This window comes from Typopeltis vanoorti, chromosome 20 (assembly GCF_054136105.1).
Source record: "Typopeltis vanoorti isolate ZY-2024b chromosome 20, IOZ_Tvanoo_1.0, whole genome shotgun sequence".
NCBI lineage: Eukaryota > Metazoa > Arthropoda > Arachnida > Uropygi > Thelyphonidae > Typopeltis > Typopeltis vanoorti.
This window is the reverse complement of record NC_143568.1, coordinates 95,851,498-95,869,428: the sequence shown is the minus strand read 5'-3', so window position 1 is coordinate 95,869,428 and position 17,931 is coordinate 95,851,498. Positions and strand designations below refer to the sequence as shown.

Sequence of the window (17,931 nt, the reverse complement as noted above, 5' to 3'; positions counted from 1 at the left end):
AACTTTTAAGAAATTAAAGGCAATTTATAAAATTAATGCAAAGGAAATTTTTCCATGGTCCTTAGTTGTGTAAGAGTGTGGGTAGTAGGGATGTGTGGACCTGATTTTTTGCATGAAGAGTGGTGAACATGTGGAATGGATTGCCAGAATTAGTGTTGAGTTCCTAAATAACAGTGAATGCGTTTAAGGAGAGGTATGATAGGTTTTATATGTATAATAATTAGTTTGGATCTCCCACAATGAGTCTTTGGACTCTGTGGGGATACCATATAGTATTAATAATAAAAAATGAGGATCCAAGACAGACATAACGAATTATAGGCCACTCGTCATCTCAGGAGTCGTAGTTAATATATCGGAGAAAGTGGTGGAGGACAGAATTCAGGACTGGGTGGATAGGAATATGATATCCTATAAAGAACAACAAGGTTTTATGAATGGAACGGTGGGTCTTTCTTTAGTACTTTGCTTGTGTTTTAAAATGAATGACAGTGGAGTTTGATATAGGAAATGACTGCTTACTGATATTGCTATACTTTGCAAAGGCATTTGACATGATTCAACTTAGATCAGGACTCTGTTGCATTAATTGGAGCAAATGGGGATGAATATGAATCAGTTGATTTGGATTTAGAGTGTGGCTGATGGACAGATGGAGGAGTTGAGTCCAAGAGAAGGTAGGTGACCAATGATGTACCACAAGGCTCAGTACTTTGTCTTCTGTTGTTTAATTTGTACATCAGTGATATAGGAAATGATTTCACAGGAAATATTCAGTTTGCTGGCAATGCTAAACTTGGAAGAGCAATGGTATGTGAAAGTGATAGAAAGATCCTGCAAGAAGACTTAAATATAGCTGCAGTGCTTTTTTTTTCTGGTGGTATGCAACGGTATGCAGTACCGGAACCTTTTTTCTTATGTTTTTAAAAATTTGCGATTTATTGACAGCAAAATGTATTATAAATATTCCTGTAGATGGTGCTGTGTTCACAAATTGAATTTTCAGTTTTCATTACTTATAAGTTGGTACCCTGCTTTCCTGTTTCATAGGTTGGTACGCAACCGGAAACAGGAAGTTGTGTTTACTTCCAATTGCTTCCAATATCAGTTTATCGGTTCTATATTCACTCTGCAACAGTCAGGTTGAAAGTGAAGTTGAAGCCGAAATTAAAACATTAGCATGCAAATTTCGCTTAAATGAAAGAGAAGCAGTTTGTGGTTTCCGTGAATATCTTCAAGAAAATAAAGTACCAGACATACTACATCTTCTAAAGCACACTTTGGGCACAATTGTAATATCTTCCAGTGAATGTGAAAGGGGTTTCTCAGATGAATCTTATAGTAACTTCATCTAGGTCATATCTGCTTGTACGGACAACTTCTGCATTGACGTTCATCAGGATAGTAGGACCTCCTCTCACTCAGTTCAACCCTAGCAAATATGTGGACTCATGGCTGCTCCACGGTCGTCATTCTACAGTTGATACCAAAAGCAAGAAGCAATCTAGAGACGACCAAGGTATATCGGAAAATATGTTAAAAGTGTGGAAGTTGCTGTAATAACATCTTCATGGTGAGTACCAGCACCTCTTTTTCCAGAAAAAAAGCACTGGCTAGCAGTATTGGCAAAAGTAAATGGCTGCTGGTTTAATATGACCAAGTGTAAGGGGATGCATTTTTGGAAGAAGTGATCACAACTTGTGTACTATATTGATGGAACTGAATTGCAGGAAACTGATGAGGCTAGGGACTTGGGGGTGATTGTGGACAGGGAGTTGGAGTCAAGAGGACATATTGTGAAGGTAGCAAAAACTGCATACCAGATTACATGGTTATTGAAGTATATAGTAACAAACTGAGATAGAGAAGTTATTGTTCCCCTATATGAGGTTGTAATGTGTCGAGAGCTGTGCACAGTAGTCCAGATGTGGCTTTATTAGTGCCAGATTTTGTGGGGATGAAGAAGTGCCAGAGAGGATCCAGAGATGAGTGACAAAGATTATTGAAGGTTTATAGAATGCACCCTATGAGAATATATTGATGGGTTGACTTGATAATAGGCAAAAAAAGAGGAGGTGCTATAGAAGCATAAGTTATCAAAGTTGTTTTCTACGATTGACACTGAAGGCGTTTTTTTTTTTTCAGTACATGGCAGGAAAGTAGAGAACAAGTGGACAAGCACAGAAATTGTGTAAGAGCATGGTCAGCAAGGGTGTTAAGGACTACATTTTTTGCTTGGAGGTGGTGAGTTGGTGGAATGGGTTGCCAGAGGTGATTGTGAGTGCTTTGGCAGTGAATGAGTTTAGTGAGAGGTAAAATAGATATTGTGTGAATAATGGGTCTCCTACCATGAGCCTTCTGACTCCATGGAGACACCTCTATAATAATAAAAAAAAATTCTCCTCCTGCACATCCTGGAGTGTATAAAGTTCCTTGTGCCTGCAGTTTAGCCTACTTTGGACAAACTAGTAGGTCAGTTCACATCTGGCTTGAAGATCATAAAAATGATATCAGTGATAATCTTTATGGTAAGTCAGGACCTGCAGACCATGCTCTGGATACTCCATGTAGAATTAAATGGAGGAAGACATCAGTTTATGCTGAAGTCACTGTATGTCTGAAAGACTATTTTTAGAATCAGTTTCTGCTATGAAGCACTTGCCCAATCTCAACAAGTATGGTTACATTGATTTGCTGAAGGTCTGGGAGACAGTCATTGAGACCATATAGCCTGGCTTCTCCAAATTAATTGTATGTTTAATAAGCCTATAGAGGCCACTTGTGACATTAGTTTTGTATCAGTTACATACTGAATCGTTTTTAATGTTTTAGTGTAGTGTGCTTGTCAGAGTTAAATTTGTGCTCTGAAGATGCTGGATAGAAAACCTGTGAAATATTGGTAAGTTCAATATATTTATTTATTTGTTCATGGTGGCGTTTATACTGTGAAGCACTATTATTAATAATCAACAATGCCGAAACCTTTCAATATGTGAAGCAAAATATAAATAAAATATAGAAATAAATATATATATCAAGCACAACACATTGTACAACATGATTTGCTGCTCCATCAATCCACATGTATTGCTGCTTTACCTAGATGAATCACTTAATGAACATTATTAGTTCATTTGATTGGCAAACGAAACTCTTTCCCTATAAATTTTTTTTAAAATTATGCCCATCATAAATGCAAATATGTGTGTCTACAATTTATAGTATCATATGTTATTCACTCCAACAACAACTTATAGGACGCATACATATAATATCACTAATATAAACTATTAATAATTCACATGTCAGTAATGAAAGTATTTCTATTCACTCCTGCTCTTTTTCTCCCTTATACAGGGTGGTCCATAAGTCATGAAGGAGTTTAAACATTTAACTTTTTTATTTATTATTTTTATTCTTTTTTGCTATAATGAAATACAGAACTGACGATTTTTTTTATTAGTTATGAAAAGCCACATCACTTAAATGCCTTCCATTTTTGTCTTCACAAAGATAGGCCATTTCTATGGCATGTTCCATGACAGCTATTAACATTTCTTGCTGCAGTACCCTAATTTCTGCATGAATGTTCTCCTTCAGCTATTGAATTATCCGAGACTTGTTCACATACATCTTTTCCTTTGGGTAAGTAACCCCATAGAAAGAAATCATTAGCCATCATATCTGGAGAATGTGATGGCCAATTAATTGTTCTTCATGAAATTATTCACTCTATGTTAGAATAATCAGACTCTGGTTTTCAAAATAAGATTGCACGATTTTGGTTTGTTATTTGGTTGTGAACTTTTCTATCATTAATTTCTCAAATGTTCCATTGAATACCTGAAAAAAAATAAAATGAAAAAAATTAATAATCAAAATATTATTCACATTTTAAACCCCATTGTGACTTATGGGCCACCCTGTATTTGCTTTTCTCAAATGACTCATTAATGCTGATTCACATATTTATACATTTTATACATTATAATTCAAATATACCACTCAACCAAATCTCCAAGGTAGGGGGAGGACAACTAATACATCCTATAAGAAACACATTAGTTATACTCCTCCTCCTTGGTAGATATGGTTGCAATTGAAGATCTGTCACAATATGTAGTGCTCCCACCAATACACAAACATAAAATTAATGGCTGGGTGTAGTGTTTGTCTCAACCCTACCAGAAGGTTAACTTGCAGTGAGAGTTTATTGAATGCTCTGGTATAAATGCATTAAAAACATATTCATTCATTCAAGTTACTACCTGCCAGACAGTACTCAAGTAATGGTTGATTCTCTTCAACTGATCGTTTCCTGTTTTTGAAGATACCAGAAAGCGTGTTTTTTTTTATCTAAGCAGGAAATCTTTTCCAGTTGATTATATCGGTTAACATATGTAAATGCTGAATGATTAAATTAGATGTTTTATTTTTTTAACCCTCATGCATGAATTTTTATATTCATTTATAAAAAATTATAATGGCATGATACAGTAGTACCATTTAATCTTACAGCGTTACCATGAATTCATTAATTTTGCTAAATTTATGTCCTGTATATGTAAAACATGATACCAACAGACATACACTAATGCCAACGGACTACAGACATATTTCTATGGAAATGACTTAGACTAAAGAATTTATTTTCATTGAAAGATATTACAAGTATAACAAAACAGATTATAAACAATTTATATTTTGCTGAAACACTGCATGAATGATCAAAATTTGGATTACTTAGTACATACAAAAAAGTAGAACAATTAGAATTTGCAGTAGAGCTATGTAAATCAAGAACAGTCATATTCTCTTTGTCTCATTTTGTATGGAAAGACTAAAAACATTCCAGACAGATTGGAACCTCACATCTACCACAGATGTATCTTGTTTTACTCTTGCAGTGTACATCTCTTCAACGATTGGTATTAGCACCTATTGTCTTCTTTGGGAAGTGTCCACCGCTGTGAAAATGTTTCTCATATTGCACAGAGTGAGTTTTACATTTCTTTAGTGATGGTGGTGTCTGACTTGAAGGGAGTCCTCGTTTCTTTGTACCTAGCTGAGCATGAATGATCCTTGATATATCAAAGCAGTTGCCACTTTTGATTTGAATTGCAACAAATCCAATTTTTCTTTTTTTCTTCCCATTTTCAAATGATCCGTGCATTACAAACAAGCATGTTCAACATATGGTAAAAAATTCTCATATACCATCATTTGTTCCTGGTATCATTTTGATACCAAGCCACAAGAGTCCATAAGGTCCACTCCACCCATATGTTTCTTATAAACAGCTATGCTGCAAGGTAGTGGAATTTCAACATACTTTTTTCTTTCTGGCTGAACTTCTGACATATGCTGACAGGCTCTTTTTCTAAGTAGCTAGATTCCACATGTACTATTGAGTTATCAACCCATCTAGTGACAGTAATGCCATCAGAGGATGTGGTAACTGACATATTTCCTTGTCCCATCTGCAAATCCTTTTCATTTTTCAGTTTCTAGTCAGCACCTTGAAGTCGATTTCTTCTGCATGTACCCACATATCTTCTTTAGTTTCTTAATTAGGGTGATGCTCATGAAGAAGTTGTCTGCATATACCTTGAAGTTCTTACCAGCAAGATCATGACAAAGCCTAAGTACTACATTTTCATTTGCATTGAATGAGTCTGAATTTTGTCTTCCAGGATCTGCACCTACAAAAAGATCAAAACAATATACATAGCCTAAAATGCCTGCCCATACCCACATTTTGAAACCCTTTTTTTTGGTTTTTTAGGTAAGTATTGTTTGAGTTGTGAACGTCCCTTGAATGGAATCATCATCTCATCTACATTCTGAAATTCTTCTGGGCTGACAGCAGCAGAATGTTTCATGAAACTTTTGCAGCACTGGTCTTATACGTATTGCTTTGTTTTTATTGTTGGTAGGTATTGTGTCTGAATCAACAAAATGCAAATATCGTCTTATGTCCTCCCATTTCACTGACATGTTCAGAAGACCAGTACTGCCTTACACATGGGTATTTCATGTATGTCATGACAAGTACAATTCCAAGGTAAATTTTGAGTTCAGTCACAGTAAATGCCAAATTATCTTTGTCTTTGCAGCATGCATACAGATTAGTTTGTTTCACAATTTCATCCATCAATTCATCTGGAAACAGCTGCGAAAAATAATCTACAGGGCTCTCTCCATGAATATTTACTTGATATTTTCCTTTAAACTGTGGTTCAGTACCAGCAAAGGGATCATCTTTTTCACTAAACCACGCTGGTTGTCTCTGCAATGACATATGACCAGCAACAGCTGTATTTTGCACACTAGCTGGACTTTGAATGTTGAGTCTGACCAACAGTGGAAGGGCACTGTCTTCACTTGAACTGTCACTCTCTGTAAGATCATTTTGTGGCTGCTGGTATGTAGGATCATCATCAGAATCACTCAGCTTCAGATTCCTCCAACAGTTTTTCAATCTCCTCTTCAGTAAGTCTCTTGTGGTAATAGGCCTTTTTTATGCCTGATGGACCTGGCTTTTGGTTATCCATCTGTAAAAGAGATGATAATGCCAATTAATACCCTTCCTATTCATTTATGTTTGCAAAAATAAAATAAATAAAATTATATAAATTTTACAAGAACTTTCTAACCTCAAACTATTTGCCTCATAGATTACCTTACAAACATATCGTCCTCATGCGAGGACAAGTTGTTTTCAAGTTTGTTTTATGAATATAGTAATAAACATGAACAAATTAAATATTCACACTTCATCTACAAGGTATAACAATATATAAAACCTTACTAACCTTTCCAGAAGACATAAAATCACCAAATTCAAATCAACAAAACAGCAGCTTTTCACTTCCTCCTTGATACCACCATGCACTGCAGAGAGATTGGTATTCCTGTAACTCTGTTGAAACTCCTGCCATCTGGTGTGATTTCTAAGAACACTTTGGTCTCCCCAGATGAGGACTACATGCATACAGTAGCACTAAATTATGAATAAATAATTATTATAAGGGAAAATATATGTGCCCTCATATGAGGCCCTTATGCATGAGTAGGTTAAATTTGTTTTCATGAATAATCAAAGGAACTGATCATTCTGTTTGTGGTTTTTAAAACACAAAGCTTATTAATGAAATCTATTTCTCTCTCTCTCTCTTGCTATATATATATATATATATATAATTTGCATTTTTCTTTGTCACTGTGTTTAGTACTTCTAGTTTTTTCTCCATTATTTCTAGGATGTTACACCACTGTCGGTAATCCCCTCTAATTCAGCCCTGAAGCTTAAAGCACTTCGTGATTTTGATGATAATGGCACTAACAGGATTGCAGGAGATGAGTGGTTGTTTGAAGGCCCAGGTAATTAAATTGGTTTCATATGAATTTTTTTCTTTAATATAATGCATAATAAAATGAAAATGAGATACAACTGTAATTTGTAACAAATTATTTATGCTAATATTTTATTACTCATATTGCTAGGCTAATATCATCAGTAATAAGGAGAATGCAAACTGTTAGAGGAAGAGCAGTGATGCAACATAATGGATACAACTGAAAAATACATGATTCTTTCCTTTAGTGTTAAATTGCATGTAACACTTATAACACTTGCTCAATAATTTTCAAGGGAATTATTGTTCTAATTCTTTTAATAATTCTCAATGATTCTCAGTGTTTTGACCCCCTGTATCAGGATCCTACTGAGCAATATACAACACTTTTGTACATTTGTTGCCTTGGTTGCTAAGTGTACAAAAGTTTTTTTGTACACTTAGTAACAAATTATTGATAGTAATCTAGCAGAAGTCAGTCTAGTAAGTCATCAAAACAGGTCTGATATCCCATTATAGTAAAGATATCAAGAAATTATCTGGCAACACATTGGCATTTTGTGAAGTAACTGTGATTTCTTGTCCTTATCCTGCACAAAGCTTTTTAGTGGTCACTTGCAGTCATAATTGTTATCCACCTCTATCACTTTAATTATTTGGTAACATCTCCACACCCACATAAATATAAAAAACTACCAATAACTTGAACTCTTGCAATGTGTATATACATTGCAAGAGTTCAAGTTATTGGTAGTTTTTATCTTAAAACAGATCGTCTAAAGTACATTCCTTTGTCACCTAATAGTTTAATGTTTAGTATTTCAGTAAAAAATAAGAAAAAATTCAAATGTTAACTCAGGGTCATTACTGATCTTGTTTTGGACTTATATTGACAAATTTGAAAGACATTTAATTTATGTTGTGAAGCAGCTTTAATATATAGTTGAAAACATCAAAATTTTATTAGTTATAGCAAGAGGAAGTGTGCAACTGCATACAGAATTGACTGCTAAACAACATTATATTATGTGCTTGTGTAGACTAATGTGCTGGTTATATATGTTTTTATTATTATGTTATTATTATCTGACACCTCCAGGGAGTCCAAAGACTCATCAAGGGAGGGCACCTACTCTACAACTCTCTGCCTCCACCACTCAAATCCACCAACTACTGCAAACTGCACCATCTACCACCCATCACCACCACTAGTATTCCACAGACAATCACAAACATCCGTGCTCACATCGGGATATGAACCAGCAGCCTTTTGACTAGAGAGCATATATGCTAGCCACTCGGCCAACCAGGCCACAAAAGGCTTAATGACTTATTAACAACACAACAGGTTAAAAAAAAAAATAATGAATAAATATTTTGAACCCTTTATTAACAAGCATAACTTCAAAATGAACACTATTTCTTGAAGAACAGAACTACGAAGAAAGGATAATGAATGTCCAATGACATGAGATATTTTTAGCTAAGTCAATGAAATCCAAGACATTGCGGTCATATGCCAATGAGTGATAACCATAAGGTTAAAAAAAAAATTTTTTTTTGTTCAGGTAATTTCAGGACCTGTACATGTAGGACAGTATATAAAGAAATCAAAGGACATCACATTAAAAAAAATAAAAAGAACAAAATTGATTACTAATTGGAGAAATAGCAGAAAGAATAAACTACATGTATGAAAGAGTAGAAAATTATAAAATCTGGATGAAATAACATTTAAGTTTCAAAGTGGCATGATAGAGTATGGTATACTATCAAAATAAGAAGCATCAATGTAAAAGAAATGAAACTAGCAGAAGAACTGGATAAGTACCAGATCAACATAATAGGTGTGACTGAAACAAAGAAGACAAAAATAGGTGAGATCTTTTTTAAGTAACAAACAATACAAAGTATTATATTATTTTAATGGCTAATATAGCCCACTTTCGTTTTTAGGAGTACTTTTTTTTTTTTTTTTTTTTTATTACAATGTCATTGGCTTTTTACCCAAAACTTAGGGCATTACTGAAGTGTTATAAAACTAATATATGAAGAATGGTGTTAGGAAAATTTGGACATATCATTTTTGGATCTTTTTGGATGTTGTTTTCTGTCTCCTTATTCTGGCGATGTGCATTCATCTGCTGTTAAGCTGTTAAAGGAAGGGGGGATGTTGGGAAAAGTGGGGTAAAAGTATTATATTCAGGCAATGACAATCAGGCAAAATAAGGTGTAGAAGAATTAGAATAATCTTCTTGAATGGCAGACAGTATCAGTAGAGTGATATGGAAAATATCTGATTGAAGAACTGGACAATGAGACTTATTTGTACCTTTGGTACCACAGAAGGTTCTACTAAGGAAGGAGGAATTTTTTGGGGCATTACAGAAGGCAGCTAACAATGAAAAAAGAAATGTTGGTCCTAGTTGGAAATTTAAACAGCAGAGTAGGAAATGATTAAGAGACATATAAGAATATTTTAGGAAAATTGGAGAAAAGATCAAAGCTAATGATAATGGTAAGTACCTGCTAGATTCTGCTCATGACATGGACTAGTTATTACTAACACCAAGTTCAAACATAAAAATGTGCAGAAATACACAAACATTATTAAAAAAAAAAATAAAAGAGTTTGAAAACAAGAATTCTCCTAGACCTTGGAGATTCAGTGGCAAACTTTGAATAAAACATTAATTCAGCCAGAGAGGCATATGGTGACATTGTGTGCAAGTATAGACAGATCAGAACTCTATGGTGGACCCAGGAAGATTAGAGGCAGAAAAGGAAAAGAAGGAAGCATATCATCATATCAAAAGTTCCTGTCAAGTAAGTCAGCTTGTATGCTCTTAGAGAACGCAGAAATAAATGTAAGAAAGCTAAACAAAAGTCATGGGAAGACTTTGGTAAGATCATAGAAAATAAATATCAGGAAGGCAAGATTTCTGGTGGCTATTGAAAAAGCTCAGGAATGAAGGAAAGAGTGCCTGTAAAAGGAATTAGAGATAAAGGGGACATGAAAACTGGAGAAAAAGATATCCTTGATGTGTGGAGTAATTACTTCAAAAAATTGCTAAATGAAACAAGCAGTGACAACACAGTGTTAAAAAGCACTCAACAGACATACAATCAGGTATACATATCCATACATGAAGTAGAAAAAGCCATCAAAAGCCTGAAATGTGGCAGCAGGAGTAGATGATATTCGACCAGAAATGCTCAAGTATGGAGATATAAAAGTCTTACAGTGACTGCACTGCATAATTCAGAAGGACGAATTCTAGGTGATTAGAGTAGAGCTCTCATAGTACCTATATACGAAAAGGAAAATAAAACTAAATTGAGAATTACAGAGGTATTTCCCTACCGAGTGTTCCTGGTAAGATTTATGCAAGTATATTTGAGAAATGGCTTAGAAAAATTGCTGAAAGGAAGCTTGATGAAGAACAAGTTTGATTCAGGCAAAACTGAATGTGAAAGTAATAAAATAAATTTAGTTTAATCCTTTATCCAAGTGTAAGCAAACAAAGTTTGCGCCTGAAGCAACTTGTAGTAAAGGTGGACCAAGCTCTCATTACTCCGTCTCAGTATCTGCCATAATGCAAAGCACATTTCCTTGCAGACATGTATAATATATGCATTAAGGGAAGGGCCACTACCCAGACCGGTTTCGACCTTTATTGAGTTCTCATCAGTTTGAGCCGGACCCAGAAGTGGTGATACTAAGGCAGAAGCATACTATAAACGAGCAGCCACTGGTCAGCATTCATGGGAAAAAGGGAAATAAAACTGAATGTGAGAATTAGAGATATTTTCCTACTGAGTGTTCCTGGTAAGATTTATGCAAGTATACTTGAGAAACGACTAAGACAAATTGTTGAAGGGAAGCTTTGTGAAGAACAAGCTGGAATCAGACCAAATAGAGTTGTCAGGATCAGATTTTCACATAGTTGAGAAATCTTGGGAATATAATAGAATATAATAGAAGGGAAGCTTTGTGAAGAACAAGCTGGAATCAGACCAAATAGAGGTTGTCAGGATCAGATTTTCACATATTGAGAAATCTTGGGAATAACAGGGATTTTTAGTTAAGTTTTATTGGTCTTGAAAAGGCATATGACAAAGTGCCAAGAGGAAAGCTCTTCAGGATACTACAGTTATGTGGTGTGAATGGGACAATAAAAATTGTTGAAGGGAATAGATAGCAATACATAGTCTCTATTTAAGCTGAAAGTCAGCAGTCAGACTTGAAGGAGGTACAGGAAGATGACGAGGCAAAATCAGGTATGCAACAAGGGTGCATATTATCTCCACTATAATTCATTATCTATACGGATCACATTATGAAGGAAAGTGATATATTAAATATGATATCAAAAGTGGTGATGTTAATCTTTGCTCTTTATTTAAACAGATGATTATACTTCTGAATAAATCCAGTAAAAGTCTGCAAGATACCCTGACTAAATTGAATAATTATTGTAGTAAATTTGGTATGAAAATCAGCAATAAAAAAGACATTAAAAATAGGCAGAAACATTGAAAACACTGACTGTATCCTGAATATTGAACCTATAGAACAAGTAAAACATTTCATCTTTTTAGGCACAATTTTTAGTGAAGATGGTAAATCAAATATGGAAATAGACAACAGAATTAGTAATGCTGGTATGGTAAGATACAGTACAAAGTGCTTTAGACGATAGAAATATAAGATCTGATAATGTTGGAGTCTTGACAAGTAACAGACTGATTTGGAGGAAAATTGTAGATAGGAAATTAATAATGATCTAATTTTTTTCATGTAGTACTATCATATCCTGTACATACACCCCTTGAGGGTACATGGCAGGAATTTGCTGCTGCTGATGATGATATGGTAAGAAGTTAGCAGAATAAATTTACATGGAATAAAAAAGGAATTAGTCAAAACTCTAAATTAGCTGTATACAAGACAGTGTCTTGTATGGTGGAGATTTTTCTGATGGGGTGAAAGGCAACAAAAATATTCAGCAGTTTTAAAACGTTTGCTGTGCTTTCATTAATGCTATGCACATAAGGGACTAGTACACACTAATTATTTCTTCTGTACTGGAAGAGGTAGAGTTAAAAGCATGACTGTTAAAAGCTTTTTTGATGAAAGAATCCTTAAAACTATTAGATAAAAAGGTGGAATTAAAAAAATTCCACTTTTTTTATAAATTTGAAAATCATGCTTTATGTTCTTCAGATGAACTTAAAGCATGAGTACATTGTGCTCATGCTTTAAGTTCATCTGAAGAACATAATGCATGAGCACAATGTACTAAAGTCTTAATAGTTCCAACCTTTTGACTAGGATGGTGATGAGATTCAGCATGGATATAAAGGCCTGTATGAGTCTTTTTCTGAAAAAAATGAAAAAAACATAGGTTACTATCTGATTGATGAAGAATCAGAGGATCTAAAAAGGCTAATTGCTTATTTTCTTCTTCTTCTAAGGTGAATTGGATCCTGGGATGAAGTGCATTTAATTTAAAGAGAAACTACTGTAACTCATAAGAAGAGCCATTCCAAATTGCAAATCCATTTCATTCCAAATCTCTTTATCTTTCTCACTCATGGTACACAGTTTGCCATTGTCAACACCTGACATTTTTTCCTTTGAAATCTTCCATCTATGGTACAACTTCAACTGGTTTTAAGCTTATTATAATCACTTACCTTTGTAATCATTCCTGCTCTTTTTCCAAACTATCTCAGAATATTTTCTTAATTATGAGTTTTTTCTTACTCTGTCAATAATTCATTCTCCAGTTTCTTCTGTTCTTCTATGTCATTTCCCTCTTGATGATTCAAGGAATTCATTTACTTCTTCCTAAATGTCACCTTTAATGGAATCACAAGTACAAATAGTTGCATTGTCATGTTTTTTATTTTGATACTTGTTTTATCACTGTACAATGTGTAATGGTTTCATATCAAAGAATGTTATCATCATTGTTAAATACTTCCTCTCCTCTAATAAGGAAGTATATAACGGAAATTATTTTATAATTATCATTTAAAGGATTTTTTTTTGGCCAGTTATGCAAAGGGTAATTTTATTCCTTTATTGATGATGGAGATAACTACTTATTCTTTTGTAATTGATTTTGACTGTTTATTGTTTAGCTATCCCAAGAGGGAATCTAATGTTATGTGCAAGTATTTTATTCCCAACAAAATTTACTTAATAAATATGCTTTGCAGTATTGCTTGTAAAAATGTTATGTTAATCAGTAAATCTCAGAATATTTTCTGAGTTTTTTTCTGAGTTAATCTGTGTTTAAGATAAAAACAAACAAACAAAAAGACCGAGTAAGATCAATCGAGCAAAATGTGCTTAAGACATAGGAGGAATACGAATAAATTAACAACAATTAGTTTAGCAAGGCTTCTAAGAAGCTTCATTAGCGTACATGTTCTTGAGTATAACATTAGAAGAAATTCAATAGGTGAGGTGTCAACTTTTTAAATGAAATTCATGTAATAATAACTTGTCACTAAATTTAAGTTAAAACTAAATATTATAAATATTTGTAATGTTAATTTTGTTTTATTATTTTATTAAATTTTCTTAATTTGCATATTTTTTTATAAAAGGTACCTACATTCCACGAAAAGAAGTTAAACAATTAGAAATTGTTAGAGCAACGGTGATTAAGCCAAATCAAGCATTGAAACTTCGAGCTAAGACTGAGACTTATGATAGAGATGGGAAAAAGCGCGTTACAGGTGAACACTGGCTAGTACAACGTGTTGGAGCATATCTTCCAGGAGCCTATGAAGAGATAGTGGATGTTGTTGATGCTTTTGTGCTTACTGATAAGGTAACAGGCATCCTTTCTTTTGAAATGGCTATCATAGATAATGGTAGTCATTACAAATATAAATCATATATTGACAATTGGTACTTAAACTCTGATCTGTATAAAAATGTGTTTTTGCATATAAATAATTTTGAAGATGTGTTAGTTTGTGTGATGAAATAGGTATATTGCAATGCAGTAGTTGTTAAATTAGTTCTAGGTTCAAAAATGCTTGATGAAAGATTCTTTTTCAGTTCTATTTTTACTGGGAAAAATGATTTAAAATAATTTTTTTTTCATTTTTATCCATTATAATTGGAAAACTTTAACCTCACGGTCTCACTTCAGTGATTATGGGAGTGGCGAACCCATGGTACTTGGTGCTGGACCATGGCTTACTTCACATAATAAATATTTGTTATATTATCTGTAGGTCCCTACTCTTCTTTCTTTTATTCTTACTCCTTCTCCCCAATGCTATTAGAATATTCAAGGGCTAGGAGTGAACCTTTCCTATTTTACTTTGTTCTTCTCATACACTGGAAATCTCTCCCACCATGTCCAGCCAAAGTTAGGGGAGAAAATGCAGCAGAGGAGTCGCAAACTGGCTGATTAAATTGCCAAAACCCCATATGAACAGAAAATCATTACTGAGCCAAAATAATGCTATCGTGTCTGGGGAACTGACATTACTGTTCTTAGATCCCAAGAAATAGTTAAGAAATATGTTATGTGGTCAGCTCTAAAAATAATCCACCTCCTAACATTGAATATCAGGACTCTTCTTAAACCAGGAAAGAAGAGATTACGTGGGATATAATTGGTATTGTTGAAACACACACTGGCCAGGAAAAAGTATGGTAAATTTGAAGAATGGAAAACTATTTTACTCAGGAAGAGAAGATAACACCCACAGAGAAGGCATCACAGTATTAATCAGTAATCACTTGCAGAACTCCATCTTAATTTTAGAATCACACGGTCCAAGAATTATAACAATTAGATTAAAAAGAAAAGAAAAAGATTTTTTTTTCCCAAAATTATCCAGATTTATGCTACAGATCAATTACATGAAGATGAAGAATAATTAGATACTTTCTACCATCAACTACATGACCTTATTAACAAAACAATCAAAAAGGATATCCTAATAGTAATCGGAGACTTCAATGCTAAGGTAGGGAGATTTACACCACACATGAAAGATGTGATGGGTAAATTTGGAGTGGACAAGAGAAATGAAAGTGGCAGAAGACTGCTGGAATTTTTTAAAATAATCTCTTCATCTCAAACACCATGTTTTTCCATATACCATCATGCAAATGCATGCAGACATCTCCAGATGATATGATTAAAAATTATATTGATTACATTCTAATCAAAAATAACTGGAAATCCTCGATCCAAAATGTAAGAACACTAAAGAAAATAGATTTTGACTCTGCTCATAAATTACTAGCTGCAAAAATCAAGTTGAAATTTAAATATACCAAACCAAAGACCCTAAACAACTTTATGTTAATAATGTTGCTTAGGGTCTTAACATAACGTTGCATTACAAAACAGAAAGATATAACTACAGAAACATAATAGAAACAGAGTTAAAGAAAACCTTGGACAATGTAGAAAATGCATGGAAAATGGGTAGAGCAGTTATGGTGCTGCAAGTAAAACACTTGGTACAACAATTAGAGCAATAATGAGTGGATAACCAGAGAAACTTGAGAAGAAAAAAGAGCTACAAATAATACTCTGAACAGAGAAAATTCAGAGGAACATAAGCAACATTATAAAAGACTGAAAAACAAAATAGATAAAATGTGTAGATCTGCTAAACATGCTTGGTTAGAAGAAAAAGCAGAAATATAAAGAAGCCAATAAAAAGAATGATAGCAAGACTATATATATAAAATTATAAAAGAATGAGCAAATGCACCAAAGAAAGATAAAAACAGTATTGAAACTGAAACAATTCAAGAGATTAAAAAATTTGGAAAGAATGTTACCAGATATTTTTCCTGAGGGAGGAAGACTGGAAAAACACAAATGAAGAGACAGAAAAAGCACCATTCATAATAAAAGAAGAAATTTTGAATGCAATAAACCAAATTAACTTATATATGCCACCTGGTTATGATGAATTTTCCTACTGCACTATGGAAATATGGTGGCATAGCAGTCATCAGTTTCCTGCTTGAATGTTTAACCAAATATTATATACTGGTGAAATTCCTGATGACCAGAAGACAGTCATCATAATACCAATTCCCAAAAAAGGAGATAAACGAAGGTGTGAAAATTATAGACCCATAACATGCTAAGTCATAACTATAAAATCTTCACATGTATTATTCAAAATAGAATCCAGACTTATACTAGAGTAGAAGAAATTCAAGTAGGATTGAGACCTGGAAGGCCTACTATAGACCATATTTTTACAGTTAATAGCCTGCTGAAAAGTACTGGTCATACAACTTACCTATATACTACAGTTTTATTGACCTCAAGCATTTGATTCCATTTTCTTGTTTAGTGAAACTGTATTATCAAACAACAATAGGAACTAAATTCAAAAAAATATTAACATGCATGCTTAAATTAGAATCACTCTATGTATGCAGTCATGTATTTATGAATTGAATCTAATTAGGCTGTAAATTAAATTAAAATATAACAGATACATTTATTTCATACACTTGAGGATAACAATTTCCCAGCCTTTTGGAATAGTGAGACAGTTGTTCCAATCAAGATTAGGTCTATGATGTAAGGCTTTAGCACTTTCTTTATATAAACGTTCATGTTTATATATGGATCTATGTAATAGTCTTTTGCTATTGGATCCTGTGATCTTGCACAACTCTATGTTGCACAAGGCAAAATTTATGATGAGACAGATGTGGTCTTTGATGTTCAGAGATATATTTATTTATAGATCTTCCTGTTTTCATGGTTAAGAATTTATGGAGATACAACGCACGTGTTAAAATAATTACTTAATATTAGGAAAGTAACATTCGACGTTTTGACTTCTATATTGAGGTCATCATCAGGAAAATACATATGTATACGGTACAAGCTGCATGCTACTGCACTTTACAAAGATAAAATGAATCTAACTGCTTATTAATCTTTTACCTAGCCTGACCTCTTGTGGAAAAAAGTAAATCAATAACATTAAATTTAAAAAAATTGTAAATAGATTAAAAAGAATTAAATTAAAAAAAAAAGATAAATATAAAAATAAATTTAATTTAATAAAAATTAAATTAAAGTAAATAAAAAATAAATTTATTAAAAACAGAACTATATTAAACATTCCTAAAGTCCTCTTGTATTGAAATTTTCTTTTGGGCTTGTTCTGGTTGCTATAAGGGTTGCAGATGGGCCTCCACATTCTTGGAATGATTAATCTATCGTTTTTGTTCAGGTTTGGATAGTGTTACATCCTGATAACCAAGAATGTAAAAATTTCAGTTATCATGGTGTAACAAGAAAATAAAAAATATAAAATCCTATGTAAGTAGCTAATACAAAATATTTAAAGACAGAAAATATGCTTGCATCCAAGTAAAATAAATATAGCAGAAATTGTTTATTAACTAAATAATGAAAAAGGGAATCTTATTATAAAAGAGGATATTAAAAAGATAGGTTAAGTAAGGCAAAGAAAATTAGAGATAAGAATTTGTATGTGAGAGGCTAGTTTAACACTTGAAAAAAAAGGAGATTAAAATATTCAAGTA

The 17,931-nt window shown here is 33.3% G+C and overlaps 1 protein-coding gene across 4 annotated transcripts in view; it reads left to right on the top strand.

Moving 5' to 3' along the window:
• Window positions 1–17,931, top strand: part of LOC150095684 (major vault protein-like) — a 248,434-nt gene that overhangs the window by 84,852 nt on the left and 145,651 nt on the right. For all 4 annotated transcript variants that reach the window (XM_090409713.1, XM_090409711.1, XM_090409712.1 and 1 more), the window contains exons 4-5: window positions 7,263–7,383; window positions 13,980–14,206. In XM_090409713.1, the coding sequence (XP_090265839.1) occupies window positions 7,263–7,383; window positions 13,980–14,206 (348 nt within the window). The remainder of the gene's footprint in view (window positions 1–7,262; window positions 7,384–13,979; window positions 14,207–17,931) is intronic.